The 22,583-nt window shown below is 46.0% G+C and overlaps 1 protein-coding gene across 1 annotated transcript in view; it reads right to left on the reverse strand.

The window, feature by feature from the left end:
* The window catches only part of LOC144509731 (calcium-activated potassium channel subunit alpha-1-like), a 156,329-nt gene that overhangs the window by 128,337 nt on the left and 5,409 nt on the right, over window positions 1–22,583 (reverse strand). Inside the window, exons 3-10 of the mRNA XM_078238510.1 lie at window positions 20,963–21,074; window positions 19,769–19,844; window positions 18,405–18,480; window positions 11,832–12,002; window positions 9,512–9,603; window positions 5,433–5,543; window positions 4,280–4,385; window positions 2,699–2,781 (exon numbers count right to left, since the gene is read on the reverse strand). Coding sequence (XP_078094636.1) covers window positions 2,699–2,781; window positions 4,280–4,385; window positions 5,433–5,543; window positions 9,512–9,603; window positions 11,832–12,002; window positions 18,405–18,480; window positions 19,769–19,844; window positions 20,963–21,074 — 827 coding nt within the window. The remainder of the gene's footprint in view (window positions 1–2,698; window positions 2,782–4,279; window positions 4,386–5,432; window positions 5,544–9,511; window positions 9,604–11,831; window positions 12,003–18,404; window positions 18,481–19,768; window positions 19,845–20,962; window positions 21,075–22,583) is intronic.

Consider the following 22,583-nt stretch of genomic DNA (forward strand, 5'->3'; position numbering starts at 1 on the left):
ATGTGTTGCCGGGCAAGGTGGTGGAGGCGGACACACTGGGAACGTTTAAGACTTATCTAGACAGCTATATGAACAGAGTGGGAATGGAGGGATACAAAAGAGTGGTCTAGTTTGGACCAGGGAGCGGCGCGGGCTAATTGTTCTTTGTTTCTCGTTTCAAGGCTTCATTCTATGATCATCTTGCTGGTGCCAGTACAGAGCGAGACTGCGGATAGTTGGGAACCTGTCTCGGGGGCAGGGAATTCAGATGGTGTTTGTAAAGCAGAAGTGGAAATGAATAGGGTTGGGAAGCATTTTCTGATCAGGGCCAGTGTGATCTCCTGGACTCGTTTCGATCGCCTCAGGGGGTCGGAGAGGAATTTCCCAGATTTTTTTTCCCCATATTGGCCCTGGGGTTTTCACTCTGGGTTTTCGCCTCTCCCTGGAGATCACATGGTCTGGAATGGGGGGGTGGGGGTGACTTAATAGGTTGTGATGAACAAAGCATCGTAGCTGTGAGGGACAGCTCGGTGGATAGGATATTAGGATGTAGATAGGCTGGAAAATTGGGCGGGGATCCTGGATTCAGGATTCAATCCTGGACCAGGGAGCGGCGCGGGCTTGGAGGGCCGAAGGGCCTGTTCCTGTGCTGTATTGTTCTTTGTTCTTTGACAGAGTACAGGAATGAGATAGCGAATCTGGTGAACTGGTGCGGCAACAATAATCTCTCCCTCAATGTCAACAAAAGAAGGAGATAGTCATCGACTTCAGGAAGCGTAAAGGAGAACATGCCCCTGTCTACATCAATGGGGACGAAGTAGAAAGGGTCGAGAACTTCAAGTTTTTAAGTGTCCAGATCACCAACGACCTCTCCTGGTCCCTCCACGCCGACACTATAGTTAAGAAAGCCCACCAACACCTGTACTTTCTCAGAAGACTAAGGAAATTTGGCATGTCAGCTACGATTCTCACCAACTTTTACAGATGCACCATAGAAAGCATTCTTTCTGGTTGTATCACAGCTTGGTATGGCTCCTGTTCTGCCCAAGACCGCAAGAAACTACAAAAGGTCGTGAATGTAGCCCAATCCATCACGCAAACCAGCCTCCCATCCATTGACTCTGTCTACACTTCCCGCTGCCTCAGCAAAACAGCCAGCATAATCAAGGGCCCCACGCACCCTGGACATTCTCTCTCCCACCTTCTTCCTTCGGGAAAAAGATACAAAAGTCTGAGGTCACGTACCAACCGACTCAAGAACAGCTTCTTCCTGCTGCTGTCAGACTTTTGAATGGACTTACCTCGCATTAATTTGATCTTTCTCTACACCCTAGCTATGACTGTAACACTACATTCTGCACTCTCTCCTTTCCTTCTCTATGAACGGTATGCTTTGTCTGTATAGCGCGCAAGAAACAATACTTTTCACTGTATGTTAATACATGTGACAATAATAAATCAAATCAAATCAACAGTGTGCATTTCTGTGTCAATCCGAGATGTTCCAACTGGGAATGTTCAGGATCGACTGTGAGTTCCATTGTATTGGAAAGGATTTACATTATTAGCAGTTTGATAAACAGAAATATTAAACATTATTAAGGACACAGTTATGACATTCAATATAGAAAGAAAACAGGTAGGTCACATCCGAAATCAGCAAGGCAGCATTACAGAGGGAGTGCTGTTCTGTCAGACGCGCTGTCTTTTGGTTGAGATGTTAAGCCCAGGCCCTGCCTGCCTGCTGGGACAGATATAAAACATTCAGTGACACCATTTCTTGTTGACAAGGATGCTGCCAGGGCTCCGAAAGTGTAGCGACGAGGAGTGATTGGATAGGTTGGGGTTATTTTCCTTGGAACAAAGAAGGCTGAGGGGTGACTCGATAGAGGTGTACAAAATAGAGTGGACTGATAAAATTGTTTCCCTTGGTGGAGGATTCTAGAACCAGGGGACATAGATTCAAGATAAGTGGCCGTAGGTATAGAGGGGACATGAGGAAGAACTTTTTTACGCAGAGGGTGTCTGGAATTCGCTGTCGGAGTTGGTGGTGGAGGCAGAGACCCTAAACTCTTTTTAAAACTACCTGGATCTGCACCTGAAGTGCTGTAAGCTACAGGGCTGTGGGCTGGGTGCAGGAAGGTGGGATTAGAAAGGGCACCTGGGTGTCCTCGGGCTGGCATGGATAAGATAGACCAAATGGCCTCTTTCCGTGCTGTAACTTTTCTGTGGTTCTAAGAACAGGGAGGTTCTACCCTGGTGCCCTGAGCCAATATATCTTCCTCAACTAACTTCAATCAGATAATGATGCCATTGATCCGTGTGGAGAATATTTGGTACAGGATGACTGCTGAACGAAGGCAGTCCCTTCAGCTGATGCGCTCAGACCATGCTGGACTCTATGTGAATGCAACGAGATCCACTTTCCCGCACTGCTGCCTCACAGCATCAGGGACCTGGGTTCAATTCCTGGCTTGGGTCACTGTCTATATGGCGTCTGCACGTTCTCCCCATATCTGCATGGGTTACCTCCAGGTGCTCCAGTTTCCTCCCACAGTCCGAAAGACGTGCTGGTTAGGTGTGTTGGCCATGCTAAATTCTCCCTCAGTGTACCCGAACAGGTGCAGGAACGTGGCGACTAGGAGATTTTCACAGTAACTTCATTGCAGTGTGAATGTAAGACCACTGGTGACACTAATAAATAAATACAAAATCTTACCTCATGATATTTGTAGAATCTTCTGCTTCAGGATTCAGGCAGTTTTTGTCTGCCAAAATCAAACAGGCATCTGCGATGTCCGGCTACAGTGAGAATAAGAAGGAATTTATTCATAATGAATGAATGACAAACATGGACAGAACAGTTTGTTTCCTGAAATTTCCTCCCGTTTGTTTCAGCGAGTTTTACCTTTAAGAACAATCTCCTTAACAAGTTATTTGAAACCCAAAATTAATGATTGCATTGCTTGGGTTCATCTGACAGAACAATCAGACAGATCCAGAAAGGCTTAGGCAACAAGTGGACAGAACACATGTTTTAAACATAACCTAAAATACAAATAGTTATCTTGCTGCAACAAATTCTCTCAGGAGCCCAGATCTCAAGCCACCACTCCTGTTCACACTCAGTGAATCCCTCTTGAAGAAGTTTCTGATCATGAGATTCCAGCCCTCACTGGACATGGGGCAGCCTTGGAGGACCCGCTTCTCCTTTGCTGCCCAATTTTGTATGTGGACTTACTGGATTCAGCAAGAGAAATAGACTGGGTGAGAGAGCAGTCAGATTATGGGCAGCCCGGTGGTTAGCACCGCTGACTCACAGCGCCAGGGACCCAGGTTAGATTCCCGGCTTGGGTCACTATCTGTGTGGAGTTTGCACGTTCTCCCCGTGTCTGCGTGGGTTTCCTCCGGGTGTTCCAGTTTCCTCCCACAGTCCGAAAGATGTGCTGGTTAGGGGCATTGGCCATGCTAAATTCTCCCTCAGTGTACCCGAACAGGTGCCGGAGTGTGGTGACTAGGGGACTTTCACAGTAACTTCAGTGTGAGTGTAAGCCTACTTGTGACTCTAATAAATAAATACAAAATGCAACTGAGTCAAGGGTCAGGGGACCTTGTTGTGAAAGCCTTTGATAGGAAAATTGTCTCTGGACATTGGAAGTTCTGATTTGTAGAGCTAGTCTTCTCTGAGCAGAGATAATCTTCAAAGTGTATAAGCCTTGGTCAACACTGAAGTACATTGCTCAGAAGCTGCATTCAGTGAAAGATTGCAGAGTGTCCAATAGTCCCCATGATCTGAACCCTGGGGGGTTGAGACTGATGGTAATTTATCTGCTGCTGTCTGTGATTGTGAAGAGCTTGGCACATTTAAATGTTTCTGGAAAAGGCGACTGTCCAGTCACTTCTGGACAGCTTCGGGACAAAGGATAACTGCAAACTCATATGTCTGAAGGCCCTCAGTCTACAAATTATTGGCTGAAGGTATTGGCTCACGAAAGGAATTGGGCCAACGGCAGGCTTAGGTAATAGTCTGTGGAATTACCTCAAGACCAGGCAACATGAGTGATGATTTCCTCACCCATGTCATTCACACCTGTAGCCTGTTGGATGCCGACTCACTCAGCAAGGGTCTGCTCCAGTCATGAGAGCAGCTCAGGGGGATTTCAGCTGCCATTCTTGGGCCCATCATTTTCACAGAGGAATTAACCCAAGTAAAACAGAGGAGTGGCAATTGGCAATTAAGTGAATGCATTTAGGTTGACATCTGACAAAGGGTGCAACAGCATCCGTTTGATGTTCTTACCCGAATTCTATCCAAATCACTGGGATTGAGCACTGATCCTTGGAAAAACTCCATCTGAGTTGTGTGACGTTTGAACAGGGCCTGAAGCTCAAGGCCAGGGTTAAAGCTGCAAGGAAGCATTGGATACGGTGTTATTGGAGAAAGCATTTCCTGAAAAATCAAATTTAGATTGTTCTTTAGCAGCTTATTTTCTCGAATACAGGGGGAGGCACAAACAGCTGGCACCTTGTTACAAATTGACTGTCAATCTACCAGCATCATTTCAAGCCCATGTCATGTCCTGTGGTTCTACAATCAGCTGTCCAGACCTGGTACATGGACATGACTCTGGGTCTTTTCGTCTTCATGATTCCTACTTGGAATGTGAGCGTTGCTGGTGAGGCCAACATTTATTACCAGTGCCAAAGTGTCCTTGAGAAGGTGGTGGTGAGTCACCTTCTTGTGTACACCCACAAGAAATACATCAGGAGCAGGAATATACCATATGACCCATCGAACCTACTCCACACACAGCTGCTCAGAAAGGGGGTCTGGCATTTTGACCCAGCACTGAATGATAATATATTCCAAGACTAGATGGTGTGTGATTTTAAGAGCAACTTGCAGGTGGTGGTGTTCCCATGCTCCTGCTGCCCTCATCCTGCTCGGTGGTAGATTGCATTGGGATTTTGTTGGGAACAAGATGAGAGTTGGTTCAGTTCTATAAACACAGCAAATTCCGGTTGCCATTTTTTTTTCAAACTGATTGATTAAGTCACTAATGCCCTCTGTCATCTGTAGACACTCTGGGTCCCCACCAACATGGTTGACTTTTAACTTCACTCTAAGTCAAGGGTAATGGGAGGGCGAACAGGAAAGTGGAGTTAAGGTCCAGGTCAGCATTGACTGCAGGATGGAGGGGCCGAATGCCCAATACTGCTCCGTTATTTCCACAGCACCTTCATCGTAGTGTGAATGTCAGCCTACTTGTAACTAATAAATAAACTTTAACTTTATGTCCTTGTGATTTTAAGACCTCATAATGTATCACACTCAAGGTAACTAGCGATGGACAATGTTTCCCATCTTTGCCAGCGATGCTAATTGCCAAAATATATTTCAGATCCTGGAAGGAAACTCGGAAGGAGGCCGTTAATCAACACTCAGAACTTACTTCTCCATAACTACAATGTCCGTTGAAATTTCCTCTCTTTCTTTGCAAATAAAATCTTTGAGGAAATCATGCAGACTGTTCAGAGTAATGTGACCACAGACTATGACATATCTGCAATAGATCACATACAAAGGTCAAAAGCTTCAGAACCAAAATGAATCACTTTGCAGTTGAGTAGTACAGTAAAACCTTTGCTGCCGGCTATGATACATTCTTCCCGGGTTCCTCAAACATCTTGGCCCACGTACCTGCTGGGCTTAATTACGAATTACCTGCAGAAGAAGATTGACTAAATCCCAGGAACACGTCCAAACCCATCAGCCTCCCAAACCAGGCAAAGACCCAAACTTATGTTCAAGCTATGGACCAATATCCCTGTTCCCTGTGTGCTGCAAGGTCTTGGAGTGCCTCATCTTACAGCAGCAGATAGAGCCAGAGGTGGAGGAAATGAGAGCGGAAATGAGAGCTGGGTATAGAGTCCCTCTACCCATCATACCCATGTAAATATCTAAATGCTTTTTAAAAGATAAAATTGTACCCGTCTCTACTACTATCTCTGGCAGCTTGTTCCAGACACTCACCACCCTCTGTGTGAAAACATTGCCCCTCTGGACACTTTTGTATCTCTCCCCTCTCACCTTAAACCTATGCCCTCTAGTTTTAGACTCCCCAAGTTTCGGAAAAGATATTGACTATCTACCTTGTCTATGCCCCTCATTATTTTATAGACTTCTATAAGATCACCCCTTAGCCTCCTACGCTCCAGAGGAAAAAGTCCCAGTCTTTCCAACCTCTCCTTATAACTCAATCCATCAAGTCCCGGTAGCATCCCAGTAAATCTTTTCTGCACTCTTTCTAGTTTAATAATATCCTTTCTATAATAGGGTGACCAGAACTGTACACAGTATTCCAAGTGCAGCCTTACCAATGTCTTGTACAACTTCAACAAGACGTCCCAATTCCTGTATTCAATGTTCTGACCGATGAAACCAAGCATGCCGAATGCCTTCTTCACCACTCTGTCCACCTGTGACTCCACTTTCAAGGAGCTTTGAACATGTACCCCTGGGTCTATTTGTTCTGTATCTCTCCCCAACGCCCTACCATTAACTGAGTAAGTCCTGCCCTGGTTCAATCTGTGATACATCGAGATACATTATCTAGCAGGAGGCTTGGTTGGGTTACTGATGCCATCAGTCTATTACTCTGATTCGGAGTGCATCTGGGTAATGAGACACGAACCTGGAGGAAACAATCCAACGGGCTTCCAAAGGGATCTGTTCTAGCCCCAGCCCTATCCCAACAATCTGCCTCTAACCCTGTCTCGGAAGTTCATCTAAGTTGACGGAATCTGCTGTGCTTCAGGCTCGAACATTTTCACAACTAGACGCAACACGAAACAACGGTGTTACAAAACTGGCCAACTGCTGTAAAACATGACAGCTTCAGCCCAGCAACAACAAAACAGTCTGAGTATATTCCACCTCCACAATGCCACTGCCAAGAGAGAACTCAACATCTCCTCGAATGGCAGGAGACTGAATCAAAAACAACATCCCGTTTATCTCTGTGTTACCCCTGACTGAACACTGACATACAAAAAACATTGGAGCAAAACAGCAGCAGAGGTCAAGATGCAAAACATCCTCCTCTGCAGAATTGCTGGCTCTTCATGGGGTGCAGAAGCTCAGACTTTAAAGATATTAGTTCTTGCTTCTTCTCCTCAACTGCAAAGCACTGTGCACTAATACACTCCAACTTGTAGATACCCAGCCCAACACAACAAAACTTATAATCTCGGCTGCTCTCTGATCAGTTCAACTCCCCGGGCTCCTAGTTTGAGCAACATCCTTTCCCCACACATAAGGCAGGCGATTGCAACAAGAAAGCTGTTGAGAAGGTTTGCATCAACCCAAGCCTCCTGCTGGACAATGTATCTGGTTGTATCACAGCTTGGTATAGCTCCTGCTCTGACCAAGGCCGCAAGAAACTACAAAGGGTCATGGACGTAGCCCAGTCCTTCACGCAAACCAACCTCCCATCCACTGACTCAGCCAGCATAATCAAACACCTCATGCACTCCGAACATTCTCTCTTCCACCTTCTTCCTTCGGGAAAAAGGTACAAAAGTCTGAGGTCACGTACCAACCGACTCAAGAACAGCTCCTTCCCTGCTGCTGTCAGACTTTTGAATGAACCTAACTTGCACTAAGTTGATCTTTCTCTACCCCCTAGCTATGACTGTCACACTACATTCTTCACCCTCCTTTCTTTTTCCCCTATATACTCTATGAACAGTGTGCTTTGTCTGTATAGCGTGCAAGAAACAATACTTTTCACTGTATACTAATACATAGGGCCTGTAAAACATGACAGCTTCAGCCCTGCAACCACAAAACAGTCTCAAGTTTATTCCACCAGCGCCAAGAGAGAACTCAGCATCTCCTTGAATGGCAGGAGACTGAATCCCAACAGGCCGAAGGGCCTGTTTCCAAGCTGTAAACCTCTGTGACAATAATAAATCAAGTCAAATCAAAAAAGACAAGGACCACACCAATCCAACAGCTGCTTGCCTCTCATCACGCCAGCCTGTATGACTAAGACCATCGTGCCAAGGAATAACAGCAGAGGCCCTACGGCAGCAAGAGCAGAACCAACATGCCTCCGAAAACCACTTCTCATTCTAGATCCACAGCCTATCCATCTGGCTTCAACCTGCCACAGCAACACTGGGCAGTCCTCAACCATTTCCGCATTGGCCAAGGTCTTTGTGCGGCAGATTGGCATAAGTGTGACCTTGCAGGGAACCCGGATAGCAGCTGTGATGCACCCCATTCAATAACTCAGGTAAGTGAAGACTGCTCCCTCAACAGACGGCTCAGAGGGATCGATTTAGCCACTGCGGAGGCCATTGTCTGGCTTAGCGATTACTGCACATGTTAAAGTAAGAAATAAAGAATCGGGAATATGGCACGGGGGTGGTAAGTCTTCCCCTCTGTTAACCTCGGAGACTCGATGTGAAGCAGTTTGGAAAACTCAAAATCAGTTGACTGGAGGTTGAAAGAACGGGAATGGACACAATGGTCACTGGCTGTGCGAGAGAGGACCCGAGGATTCTTCACAGAGAAAAGCAAGTGTTGGTGGAGAATGGTCCCTGTGTTCACTTGCAATTGGTGCCAACAGCCCATGATTTAGGGGGGGTGGCTGGTCGGGGCCCTGAGTGAAAACTCGGCCTTGCCTTCCATCCATTTTTCTCGACCCCTCCTCTCCCAATTCCTTCATCCTCTGTTGTGTTTCCCATCCATCCACCAAACGGTGTGTGAGTGGATGTTCCGGACCGAGGGAAGCCAGGGCTCCTGGAAACAACCCCAAAATCAGTTGCCTCATTCTACTGGCTGTGCTGAGTTTACCCCAGCCTGAATCGAGGCTTCCAGCTGTCCAGCTGGAGATAGTTGGGATGGAGGTTAGAAAAGCCAGACCCTGAGCAAGATGATGAGGAAACTTGGTCTCCTCTCACTCCAATGGCTCAATGCTAATTATTTAACAACGTTGAACAAGTGCTACTGACCTCCTGTGACCTTCCAATGGCAACCTCTGCCCTTTCACACTGCTGATTTTCATTGGCTTTGTTTTGATTTGATTTATTATTGTCACATGCATTGGCACACAGTGAAAAGTATTGTTTCTTGCGTGCTATACAGACAAAGCATACCGTTCATAGAGAAGGAAACGAGAGTGCAGAATGTAGTGTTACAGTCATAGCTAGGGTGTAGAGAAAGATCAACTTAATGCGAGGTAGGCCCATTCAAAGGTCCGATGACAGCAGGGAAGAAGCTGTTCTTGAGTCAGTTGGTACGTGACCTCAGACTTTTGTATCAGGAGTACAAAATCCCAGCCAATCAGGTGGAAGTTTGATCCAGACTTTTGCGTGCGTGACACCCATGTGTGAAACCAATCCCATCATATTTCGCCATGTTTGGTCCATCCTGAGCTCGATGACACAGACATCAGGCAATTATTAATCAGGAAAGAATTAATCAGTGGGAAAGTAACTGAAGGAAGCGATGGAAAATACTCACTTTTTCCCCGTGAGCCGTCTGTATTTCCCAATATATTTACGATGGCTGCCGATAATTTCAATAATCTCGGGGACATGACTCGCAAACAAGGCCTGTCAGAGTTAGCAAGGTTTCATATGTTAACATTCTCCCACTTCAAAACTGGCAAACATTTCCAGCACTTTGCGATTTATAAACCAGAAGCAATGACCAGAGAATGAATTTGGCCAAAGCATTCTACTGCCAAATAAGTACCTTTAATAAAAGCAAATGACTGCAGATGCTGGAATCTGAAACAAAAACAGAAAATGCTGGAAAATCTCAGCGGGTCTGACAGTGTCTGTGGAGAGAGAATAGAGCCAATGTTTCGAGCCTGGGTGACCCTTTGTCAGAGCTGAATATACTTTTCATTGTATTCAGTGTTGTAACCCTGACTCGAAACGTTGCCTCTGTTTCTCTCTCCACAGATGCTGTCAGACCTGCTGAGATTTTCTACCATTCTTCCGGAGATATTGATCTAGCTTCCTCTGAAATGCATCAGTGCCCATCGCAGCCACGCCATGCAGTCACCGGTTCCACATTCTCATCACTCTGAGGCTGAGGACGTTTCTCCCATGGGGAAATGCAGACATTGGGCATGGTTGAGATTGGTATGTGGGTCAGAGCAAGCAGCTAATCAGCAACTAGGGGAGGGGAGCGGGGTGCAGTTGGCTGGACAAGGAGAGCAGGAGAATGGACGGCCAGAGGCAGAAAGGAACACAGGTTTGTGATTGTAATTATACTCACTCATCTAAACCTGCTGGATCGAATGGGGGAGAGGGTGAGAGGATTGTGATTCTAATCCCCCTAAACCTGCTGGATCGAATGGGGGAGTGGGGGAGAGGATTGTGATTCTAATCCCCACTCTAAACCTGCTGGATCGAATGGGGGAGTGGGGGAGAGGATTGTGATTCTAATCCCCCTAAACCTGCTCGATCGAATGGGGGTGTGGGTGAGAGGATTGTGATTCCAGTCCCCCTAAACCTGCTGGATCGAATGGGGGAGTGGGTGGGAGGATTGTGATTATAATCTCCCTAATCCAGCTGGATCGAATGGGGGAGTGGGTGGGTGATTGTGATTCTAATCCCCCTAAACCTGCTGGACCGAATGGGGGAGAGGGTGGGAGATTGTGATTCTAATCCCCCTAAACCTGCTGGACCGAATGGGGGAGAGGGTGAGAGGATTGTGATTCTTATCCCCACCCTAAACCTGCTGGATCGAGTGGGGGAGTGGGTGAGAGGATTGTCCCGCATTCTCTAAATGAGGAGCTGCATATTGAGTAAAGTTCTTGACCTCAGTGCTGCAGTGTACTGGGTGAGATTAGTACCCAGACAAGTGAAGCGGTGGGGCATCTGAAAATCCATAATGCATCTCGGAAGGAGTACGGGACCCACAAAGGCATACATTCCTCTGACCGTTAAATGTTTCTGCTGAGTCCAGCTATCTTATCCAAATCTAACACTCCAGCAGTCATTCACATGTTCAGTCCAACCTTCTTCTCCAGTATTGTAAACTCCATTTCCAATGCGCCTGAATGTAACATTGCTTTGGAATAAAAGTGTTTCCCATTTCAGTCCTACAGCAATGAATTAAACATTTAAAAATGATTTCCTGATCCGGTTGGTAATGTGTGCCCACTGTATTGGCACCTTAGCAGGCTGCATGGTTTTCACATGGTGCCCAATGGGCAAGCAGATTGTTAGATCTGGATCTCTCTTCCATAGAACATATGCAGCAGAAATATGCATTGATTAACCTTTCCCAATCATATCTCACAAAGTTATAGGATGCAACATCTTCATAGCCACATTGCTATATGCAAAATGGCAGCTGTGCTACCCAATAAGAGGAATGTGCGAGCCTTTATTAAGGCCCTTGTGTTTAACTGACTCCTGGACATTCCTTCGGTTTCCATCCTGCCAAAGCTGACCCCTTCTGGCCATCAGTCTAAGTGAAGCCTCAACGTGGACAAGATTGTCTTGCCTAGGTTTGGAAAGGTGGCGCTTCACATGTTAACTGACTGCAGACTGGGAGGAAGGAGCAGCAATGCTCGGGAGGGGAGAGGGGGTGCTGCAGACAGGATTGGGACGCGTGGCAATCAGAGAGGGGGAGGGGGGTGAGGAGGCTGAGAGTGAACAACAGTATGGTGCCAACCTGAGCCACAATTGCTCCCTCGGGCAGGAAGGTAACTGTGGACCCATTAATTAGTGCTGGATTCAAAGAATGCTCATTGGAGGCAGAAGGGAAGAAGACAGTCTAGCCTATAAAACATCGACAGAATAAAATAAAATGATAAACTCACCAAACCCATAATGATGAAGAATACCATGAAGACCTGGCCAACGGTGGTCTTGGCTGTTAAGTCACCATACCCAACAGTTGACATGGTTACCATGAGTAGATAGACACATTGCCAATAGGTCAATGTCTGTTCATTGGGGTGATCCAACCAGGGATCTCCTGAATTTTCGATCTTAAAACAGAGAATGTGACAGTCACGCAAGGAGTTTCTTCACTGAACTCTGACCAGTTTACCACAACAGAAATATTTCAGCAAATTTGCAATCCTGGAAGCAACTAAAATTGTTTATAATATTTTCAGATCTTTTAATTTTTTTATCCTTCCTCACTCTTCTCATAGAACATAGAAAAACTACAGCACAAACAGGCCCTTCGGCCCACAAGTTGCGCCGGTCATGTCCCTACCTACCTAGGCCTATATATAGGCTTACCTATAACCCTCCATCCTATTAAGTCCCATGTACTCATCCAGAAGTCTCTTAAAATACCCTATCGAGTTTGCCTCCACCACCATTGATGGCAGCCGATTCCACTCACCCACCACCTTCTGAGTGAAAAACTTACCCCTAACATCTTCCCTGTACCTACTCCCCAGCACCTTAAACCTGTGTCCTCTCGTAGCAGCCATTTCAGCCCTGGGAAAAAGCCTCTGAGAATCCACTCGATCTATACCTCTCAACATCTTATACACCTCTATCAGGTCACCTCTCATCCTTCGTCTCTCCAAGGAGAAAAGACCGAGCTCCCTCAACCTATCCTCATAAGGCATGCCACCCAATCCAGGCAACATCCTTGTAAATCTTCTCTGTACCCTTTCAATAATTTCTACATCCTTCCTGTAATGAGGCGAGCAGAACTGAGCACAGTACTCCAAGTCTGACGAGGGTCTTATAAAGCTGCATCATTATCTCCCGACTCCTAAACTCAATCCCTCGATTGGCGAAGGCCAGCACACCATACCCATATTAACGACCCTCAGCTCCCCAGCCCAAGCAGCTAGTTTGGATGGTACAGGGCCAGGACATGGACTTTGCAAACTATCTGGAGAGTGTCAAGTCAAACCTAAGGTCTTCCTGAGTAGCACAAATCTACTAAACAGATTGCAAGTGCTTGAACATTTTCCAGTGCTGACAAAATCATACGCCACATACCAAGTCTCACTCGTTCATCACACCATTTCACTGGCCTCTGCTTCCCCAGTGCCTTGTGTTCAAATCATTCCTCTGAAATCTCACAAACACCAGGTTAAAGTCCAACAGCTTTATTTGGAATCACAAGCTTTCGGAGCGCTGCTCCTTTCATCAGGTGAAGTTAACCTGATAGTGTGAAACTTCTTCCTGGTGCTGACCCCAGTCCAACACTGGCATCTCCACCTCCGATCATTCATGGCCTCGCTTCAGTCTTATAACCCATCCCACCCACCAACCCACCCAAAACACTCTGACATTAACGATTTGGAGAAAGGAACTGAAGGCACTGTTGCTAAGTTTGCAGATGTTACAAAGATATGTAGAGGGACAGGTAGTATTGAGGAAGCAGGGGCGCTGCAAAAGGACCTGGACAGGTTAGGAGAGTGGGCAAAGAAGTGGCAGATGGAATACAATGTGGAAAAGTGTGAGGTTCTGCACTTTGGAAGGAGGAATGGAGGCATAGACTATTTTCTAAATGGGAAAATGCTTAGGAAATCAGAAGCACAAAGGGACTTGGAAGTCATTGTTCAAGATTCTCTTAAGGTTAACGTGCAGGTTCAGTTGGCAGTTAGGAAGGCAAATGCAATGTTAGCATTCATGTCGAGAGGGCTAGAATACAAGAGCAGGGGTGTACTTCTGAGGCTGTATAAGGCTCTGGTCAGACCCCATTTGGAGTATCGTGAGCAGTTTTGGGCCCCACATGTAAGGAAGGATGTGCTGGCCTTGGAAAGGGTCCAGAGGAGGTTCACAAGAATGATCCCTGGAATGAAGAGCTTGTCGCATGAGGAACGGTTGAGGACTCTGGGACTGTAAGGAAGAAAGGACTGTAGAAAAAGAGATAATCAGCCATGGATATCTAAGGAAATAAATGAGGGTATCAAATTGAAAGAAAATGCATACAAAGTGCCAAAGATTAGTGGGAACCTAGAGGATTGGGAAATCTTTAAAGGTTAACAGAAAGCCACGAAAAAAGCTATAAAGAAAAGTAAGATGGAGTAAACTAGCTCAGAATATAAAAACAGATAGCAAAAGTTTCTACAAATATATAAAACGAAAAAGAGTGGTGAAAGTGAACATTGGTCCTTTAGAAGATGAGAAGGGGGATGTAATAACTAGAAATGAGAAAATGGCTGAGGCATTGAACAGGTATTTTGTGTCGGTCTTCACAGTGGAAGACACAAATAACATGCCAAATATTGGTGACAGGAAGGCTATGGCAGGTGAGGACCCAGAAACTATCATTATCACGAAAGAGGGAGTTTTGGGCAAGTTAATGGGGCTAAAGGTAGACAAGTCTCCTGGTCCTGATGGAATGCATCCCAGGGTACTAAAAGAGATGACGGGAGAAATAGCAAATGCACTAGTGGTAATTTACCAAAATTTGCTGGACTCTGGGGTGGTTCCCGCAGATTGGAAAACAGCAAATGTGACGCCTCTGTTTAAAAAAGGAGGTAGACAAAAGGCGGGTAACTATAGGCCGGTTAGCTTAACTTCTGCAGCAGGGAAAATGCTTGAATCTATCATCAAGGAAGAAATAGCGAGACATCTGGATATAAATTGTCCCATTGGGAAGATGCAGCATGGGTTCATGAAGGGCAGGTCATGTTTGACTAATTTGGTGGAATTCTTTGAGAACATTACATGTGCAGTGGACAATGGGGAACCTGTGGATGTGGTGTATCTGGATTTCCAGAAGGCATTTGACAAGGTGCCGCTCCAAAGACTGCTACATAAGATAAAGGTGCACGGTGTTATGGGTAATGTATTAGCGTGGATAGAGGATTGGTTAACTAACAGAAAGCAAAGAGTGGGGGTAAATGGGTGATTTTCTGGTTGGCGATCAGTGACTAGTGGTGTGCCTCAGGGATCAGTGTTAGGACCACAATTGTTTACGATTTACATAGATGATTTGGAGTTGGGGACCAAGTGTAGTGTGTCAAAATTCGCAGATGACACGAAGGTGGGATGCAGAGCAAAGTGTGCAGAGGATGCTGAAAGTCTGCAAAGGGATGTAGATAATCTAAGTGAGTGGGTGAGGGTCTGGCGGATGGAGTACAATGTTGGTAAATGTGAGGTCATCCATTTTGGTAGCAATAATAGCAAAATGGATGATTATTTAAATGGTAAAAAATTGCAGCATGCTGCTGTGCAGAGGGACTTGGGTGTCCTTGTGCAGGAATCTCAAGGAGTTGGTTTGCAGGGGCAGCAGGTAATTCAGAAGGCAAATGGAATTTTGTCCTTCATTGCTGGAGGGATGGAGTTTAAAAACAGCGAGGTTATGTTGCAGCTGTATAAGGTGCTGGTGAGGCCACACCTGGAGTACTGTTTACAGTTTGGTCTCCTTACTTGAGAAAGGATACACTGGCACTGGAGGGGGTGCAGAGGAGATTCACTAGGTTGATTCCGGAGTTGAGAGGGTTGGCTTATGGGGAGAGACTGAGTAGACTGGGGCTATACTCATTGGAATTCAAAAGAATGAGGGGAGATCTTATAGAAACATATAAGATTATGAAGGGAATAGATAAAATAGAAGCAGGGAAGTTTTTTCCACTGGCGGGTGAAACTAGAACAAGGGGGCATAGCCTCAAAATAAGGGGGAGCAGATTTATGACAGAGTTGAGGAGGAACCTCTTCACACAAAAGGTTGTGAATCTGTGGAATTCCCTGCAGTGAAGCAGTTGAACAAAGAACAAAGAAAATTACAGCACAGGAACAGGCCCTTCGGCCCTCCAAACCTGCACCGACCATGCTGCCCGACTTAACTAAAACCCCCTACCCTTCTGGGGACCATATCCCTCTATTCCCATCCTATTCATGTACTTGTCAAGATGCCCCTTAAAAGTCACTACCGTATCCGCTTCCACTATCTCCCCCGGGAACGAGTTCCAGGCACCCACCACTCTCTGTGTAAAAAATCTGCCTTGTACATAGAACATAGAACATAGAAAGCCACAGCACAAACAGGCCCTTCGGCCCACAAGTTGCGCCGATCACATCCCCACCTCTAGGCCTATCTATAGCCCTCAATCCCATTAAATCCCACGTACTCATCCAGAAGTCTCTTAAAAGACCCCAACGAGTTTGCCTCCACCACCACCGACGTCAGCCGATTCCACTCACCCACCACCCTCTGAGTGAAAAACTTACCCCTGACATCTCCTCTGTACCTACCCCCCAGCACCTTAAACCTGTGTCCTCTCGTAGCAACCATTTCAGCCCTTGGAAATAGCCTCTGAGAGTCTACCCTATCCAGACCTCTCAACATCTTGTAAACCTCTATCAGGTCACCTCTCATCCTTCGTCTCTCCAGGGAGAAGAGACCAAGCTCCCTCAACCTATCCTCATAAGGCATGCCCCCCAATCCAGGCAACATCCTTGTAAATCTCCTCTGCACCCTTTCAATGGCTTCAACATCTTTCCTGTAATGAGGTGACCAGAACTGCGCGCAGTACTCCAAGTGGGGTCTAACCAGGGTCCTATAAAGCTGCAGCATTATCTCCCGACTCCTAAACTCAATCCCTCGATTAATGAAGGCCAGTACGCCGTACGCCTTCTTGACCGCATCCTCCACTTGCGAGGCCGATTTAAGAGTCCTATGGACCCGGACCCCAAGGTCCTTCTGATCCTCTACACTGCTAAGAATGGTACCCTTCATATTATACTGCTGCTTCATCCCATTGGATCTGCCAAAATGGATCACCACACACTGATCCGGGTTGAAGTCCATCTGCCACTTCTCCGCCCAGTCTTGCATTCTATCTATGTCTCGCTGCAACTTCTGACATCCCTCCAAACTATCCACAACACCACCTACCTTGGTGTCGTCAGCAAACTTACCAACCCATCCCTCCACTTCCTCATCCAGGTCATTTATGAAAATGACAAACAGCAAGGGTCCCAGAACAGATCCCTGGGGCACTCCACTGGTCACTGACCTCCATGCAGAGAAAGACCCCTCCACAGCCACTCTCTGCCTTCTGCAGGCAAGCCAGTTCTGGATCCACAAGGCAACAGCCCCTTGGATCCCATGCCCTCTCACTTTCTCAAGAAGTCTTGCATGGGGGACCTTATCGAACGCCTTGCTGAAGTCCATATAGACCACATCTCCTTTAAACCTTGCCCCTCGCACCTTAAACCTATGCCCCCTAGTAATTGACTCTTCCACCCTGGGAAAAAGCTTCTGACTATCCACTCTGTCCATGCCTCTCATAATCTTGTAGACTTCTATCAGGTCTCCCCTCAAACTCCATCGCTCCAGTGAGAACAAACCAAGTTTCTCCAACCTCTCCTCATAGCTAATGCCCTCCATATCAGGCAACATCCTGGTAAATCTTTTCTGTACCCTCTCCAAAGCCTCCACATCCTTCTGGCAGTGTGGCGACCAGAATTGAACACTATATTCCAAGTGCGGCCTAACTAAGGTTCTATAAAGCTGCAACATGACTAGTGTTGAGGCTACCTCATTGAATGTTTTTAAGGCAAGGATAGATTAATTTTTGAACAGTAAAGGAATTAAGGGTTATGGTGAGCGGGCGGGTAAGTGGAGCTGAGTCCACGAAAAGATCAGCCATGATCTTATTGAATGGCGGAGCAGGCTCGAGGGGCCAGATGGCCGACTCCCGCTCCTAGTTCTTATGTTCTTCTGTACTCGTTGGAGTTTAGAAGGATGAGGGGGGGATCTTATTGAAACTTGCAGGATACTGCGAGGCCTGGATAGAGTGGACGTGGAGAGGATGTTTCCACTAGTAGGAAAACCTAGAACTAGAGGGCACAACCTGAGGCTAAAGGACAATCCTTTAAAACAGAGAGGAGGAGGAATTTCGTCAGCCAGAGAGTGGTGAATCTGTGGAACTCTTTGCCGCAGAAGGCTGTGGAGGCCAGGTCATTGAGTGTCTTTAAGACAGAGATAGATAGGTTCTTGATTAATAAGGGGATCAGGGGTTATGGGGAAAAGGCAGGAGAATGGGGAGGAGAAAAATATCAGCCATGATTGAATGGCGGAGCAGACTCGACGGGCCGAGTGGCCTAATTCTGCTCCCTTGTCTTATGGTCTTAGGTCTTATTTTCAAAAACTCAGTTCCCCATGGCCTCATGCCTGGCAGCCTGGGCACTCTGCTCTCGAATTCCCGAATTAAACTTTTCCACCTTTTTCTCCTCCTCCCCAACCTATTCTTTTTGCAGAGTTTTTTGATAGCAGCTTCCTAATCTTGCCTTCTTTGGCTGAGATTGTAATGAACCACAAAAACTATTGAAACCCAAGATGTCTTTGGTGCTGTTAATAAGGTGAAGCCTTGTTCCAAAAAAGCTGGAGTACACGAAAGTCTTGTTACAATGATTGGATGTACCTTTGCTGGAGGCAGTGAAGAACCAGACTCTGGACTCACCGTGTGTATGAAACCTGCTGCTGTGAACCATGTGCCCAAAAACACAGACAGCAAACTTGCCAATTTGATCTTTGTACTGTAAATTAAAGATTTAAAAATAAGTTAGAATGATGAGCAACAAAAACATGACGTTATTTCTGTCCACTTTCTCTGTCAGATGTTGCCCTTTCTCCTCCTGAAAGCCCAAGATTGAAAACTTCAACAGAAGTTGGATTGATTTATTGAATAGCTTTCTCTCCTCAGGGTCTGAAGGTCATAGGTTTAAACCCCATTCTAACCTTGGTTGAGAGAGATTGCTGTGCAGTCAGTGGTGCTGTCTTTTAAAGTTAAACACATGTCTGACCTGTAGCCGAGCTTCTTTTACCCACTTTGCTTACGACCCTCATCCAGTAAACATCTATCAATCTTAGTCTTGCAAACTCCAATTGACTTGTAGCCTCTTGGGGGATGAGAGATTATTTGTGTAAAGAAATGCTTCCTTGCTTTCTTCCCGAATGGCGTAGTTTTACTTTTAAGAATGTGTGCCCACATTCACTGGAAGAAACCGGCCCAACCTGCTTCTTAATGATTCCTTCACATGTGTTAAACACCACAAACAGACCATCCTTTACCACAGGAATACCAGCCTCGGCTATACAACCAGACTTCATTCCATATCATTCCCAATCATAGAATCATACAGTGCAGAAGAGGCCATTTGGCCCATCCAGTCCACACCGACACAGGACAGTACAGCGGTTAGCACTCGATTCCCAGCTTGGATCACTGTCTGTGAGGAGTTTGTACGTTCTCCCCATGTCTGCGTGGGTTTCCTCCGGGTGCTCCGGTTCCCTCCCACACTCCAAAGATGTGCGGGTTAGGTAGATTGGCCCTGCTGAAATGACCCAAGTGTCAGGGGAATAGCAGGTTAAATGCGTGGGGTTGGGGGAATAGGTGCCGACACAATGGGCCGAATGGCCTCTTTTTGTACTGTAGGGATCTATGACACGTGTGAAACACGTGATCTCCCACCTAATCCCATTTACCAGCACTTAGCCCATAGCCTTGTTCTGGTAAATCTGCACTGCACCCCCTCCAGCTCTATATCCTTCCTGAGGGGTGGTGCCCATACTGCAGAACTCCAGAGGTGGTCTGCTCCTTCACCTTGTATTCTAGCCCCTGGAAGCAGAGATTTAACATGTGCAGATCTGCATTGAGCAGTCAGTCAGCCCTCTTGGACCAGCATGACAAAGGGCTGCAAAGACAAACTGAGTGCTTTTCAGAATGTACATGTGTTCAGCATTTGATATCCTCTGGCACTTCTGTGGCTGGCATCATTTGACAAAGTTGATATTATCTATTTGACCAGTCACAGGGTAACATACGTTCTCTTCAGAATCCTTAAATATTGCAGTATTTCAGGCAATTGCAGCAGGCGGAGAGACCTCATGAACCTCAAACCTAGAAGCAAAAACAAAAGCAATCACCCTGACGTCTACAAACATGGCTGCCATAAAAGGTTCAGGTGCCAGCCAGCTTAAAGCAACTTGGGTGGCACCTGGCTGAATCTGGCCTGGTGGGATCCTGGGTTGATCTGCTTGGTTAGAATCCTGGATGATCTGATTTGATGGGATCTTGATGTGATCTGGTTGGGTGAGATCCTGGGGTGATCTGCTTGGGTGAGATTCTACACCAAATTAGATGGATCACAACCTGGATAGAATCTTTATCAAAATTATTTCATGGGATGGGGGCATCGCTGATGAGACCAACATTTATTGCCCATCCTTAATTGCTCTTGAGAAGGTAGTGGTGAGCTGCCTTCTTGATTCGCTGAAATCTGTGCGGTGTAGTTACACCCACAGTGCTGTTAGGGAGGGAGTTCCAGGATTTTCACTCAGCGACAGTGAAGGAACAACAATCTATTTCTAAGTCAGGATGGTGTGGGGCTTGGAGGGGAACAGGCAGGTGGTGGTGTTCCTATGTTCTTCTAAGTGGTAGAGGTTGCAGGTTTTAAAAGTGCTGTCGAAGGAGCCTTGGCGTTTTACCGCCATGGTATTGCCAAGACATTTCAAACACTAGGAATGTTGCAAAATATGGAGACAGTGCCAGCAATATGATTCACCACTCCAGACCCCTTTTTCAGAATTCCCAGGTTTCTCAGGACAAAATGGTAGAGATTCCAGAACAATCCATGAAGTAACTCCTTAGAGGCCGGTGTCCCTTCACCAGATTCCCTTTATTTACAAACTTATCTCCACTCCTAAGAGTGCTTCAGGTACAAAGTCAGAATCTGCAGCATGGGTGGATCTGACACTCCCCACATTTATACACAGGTGAGGCTCCCTGATTGGGCAGACGGTCATCACCTCAATCAGGGAGCTCATACTCCAAGAGGCCAACCTCATGGGCCTGGTGAAAGTCACTCTAATCCACCAAAGTCTCGCTGAGTTTACAGCAACAGAACCACAATCCTGAGGTTTCGGGAAATGACTGGGAGATGTTTTTATGTGAAGAAGGCTGCATAAATATATGTGATGACCACCCAAGGTGAGAGTTAGCAGATGGTAAGCACTCACCAATACAGTCCTTGTGAAAGTAGAGTGCAACAATAACTGGAGGGATGGTGAAGAAGTCTACAATGGAGTTGAGTTCATACCAGAATTGAAGTTTGTCTTCGGCTGCGATGAACTGTTGAATAAATAGAAGAAGCAGATAATCTTCAGACCCTGGTCCCAGCCAGGGATCACTCAATAACAATTAGGAGAAGGAATGGAGATTGATGGCCAGCCCACCTACACCTTATCACAGGGACTGGACACAGCTGAGCAATAACCATCAGGAACACACTAGAGGCTAGAATTGGCAGAGCGCTGAGATTTCGGGTCAGCCGACAGCTGGAGAGGATTAAAGAGGGTGAAGCCACAGAGGAATTTGAAATCAAGGGTGAGAATTTTACAATTGAGCTACATGTGTAGTGGGATTGTTATGCACGCTGAAGTGGGACTCTGGAGTGTGTGCCAGCTGTGTATCAGTGGGTAGCACCCTCACCTCTGGGTTTGAACATTGTGGGGTCAAGTCCCACTCCAAACTTTAGCATAAAAATCAAAATGGACTCTTGTGACCCAGTTCTGAGGAGGTGCTGTGCTGTCGGATAGATTGCCTTTTGGACAAGACATGAATCTGCAGCTCTATCTGCTCTCTTACCTGGGCACAAAAGATCCCATGGCATTATTTGAAAAAGAAGAGGTGAGTTCTCCCTATTCCACAGGCCAATATTTATCCCTCCATAGATAGCACTGAAGCAGATTGTCCTTTGTCGGATCTTGCTATGTGCAAACTTGTTGAGGTGCTTCCTACACTACAACTTTGACTACACTTCAGAAGAGTCTTTATTGTGGAATGACACAAGTGCAATTAATATAAAATATATATTGTTTTTATCTTCTTGTTTAAGAAGAATGTTTAAAATTTCAGATTTATTCTGCCGGCAGCCGGTGTGTCTGGAAAACCGTTAACTCAAGGGTGTGAAAGCAAGTTAATAACTCATTTTCAGCTAGGAACTTGTTACTTAGATAAAACTAATGGACTTTTGTTTGTACAAGAGGTTCCCCTGGGATTTCTGATGAAAGTTGATTGACGTGATCATGTTATAAACTGGGTGTGTCGTAGAGAGAAAGGAACTTTGCAGTTTGCAAGTGGCAGTTTTAGCTGGGAGTCTGCTGAAGACAGGTCTGCAAGCTGCTCTGAAACTCACTTTCTCTGAAAGCTTCAAGACTGTTAGCACAATTTATAGCAAGTATATTTATGATTGCTAACTGTATTTGAAGTGGCATTTAAGTCTCTAAGGGAAATGTTGCTCATTGGGAACTGAAACAGTCATAAGCAAGAAAGTAAAGTTGCTTCCTTTCAATTTTTAATATTGTTCAACTGTTAATGGTTAAGCTGCTTTATTGGTTAGAGTTAAACTGTGTTATTAAATAAAGTTTGTTTTACTGTAAAAGATCCTTAATTTGGCAATAGACTAATTCCCGGAAGGAAGTATCCTTTCTTCACATTTATGCCAAAATAGAAAGATTGTTGGGATCTAGTCTAGCTTCCTGATACAACTTGGGGTTGGACGCCAGCATTGTAACAACTGCTCTCAAGGGTTCGGGATGTCTTGAGGCTGAGAGAGGCACGAGGTGAAAGAAATGCGAG

This window comes from Mustelus asterias, chromosome 22 (assembly GCF_964213995.1).
Source record: "Mustelus asterias chromosome 22, sMusAst1.hap1.1, whole genome shotgun sequence".
Classification (NCBI taxonomy): domain Eukaryota; kingdom Metazoa; phylum Chordata; class Chondrichthyes; order Carcharhiniformes; family Triakidae; genus Mustelus; species Mustelus asterias.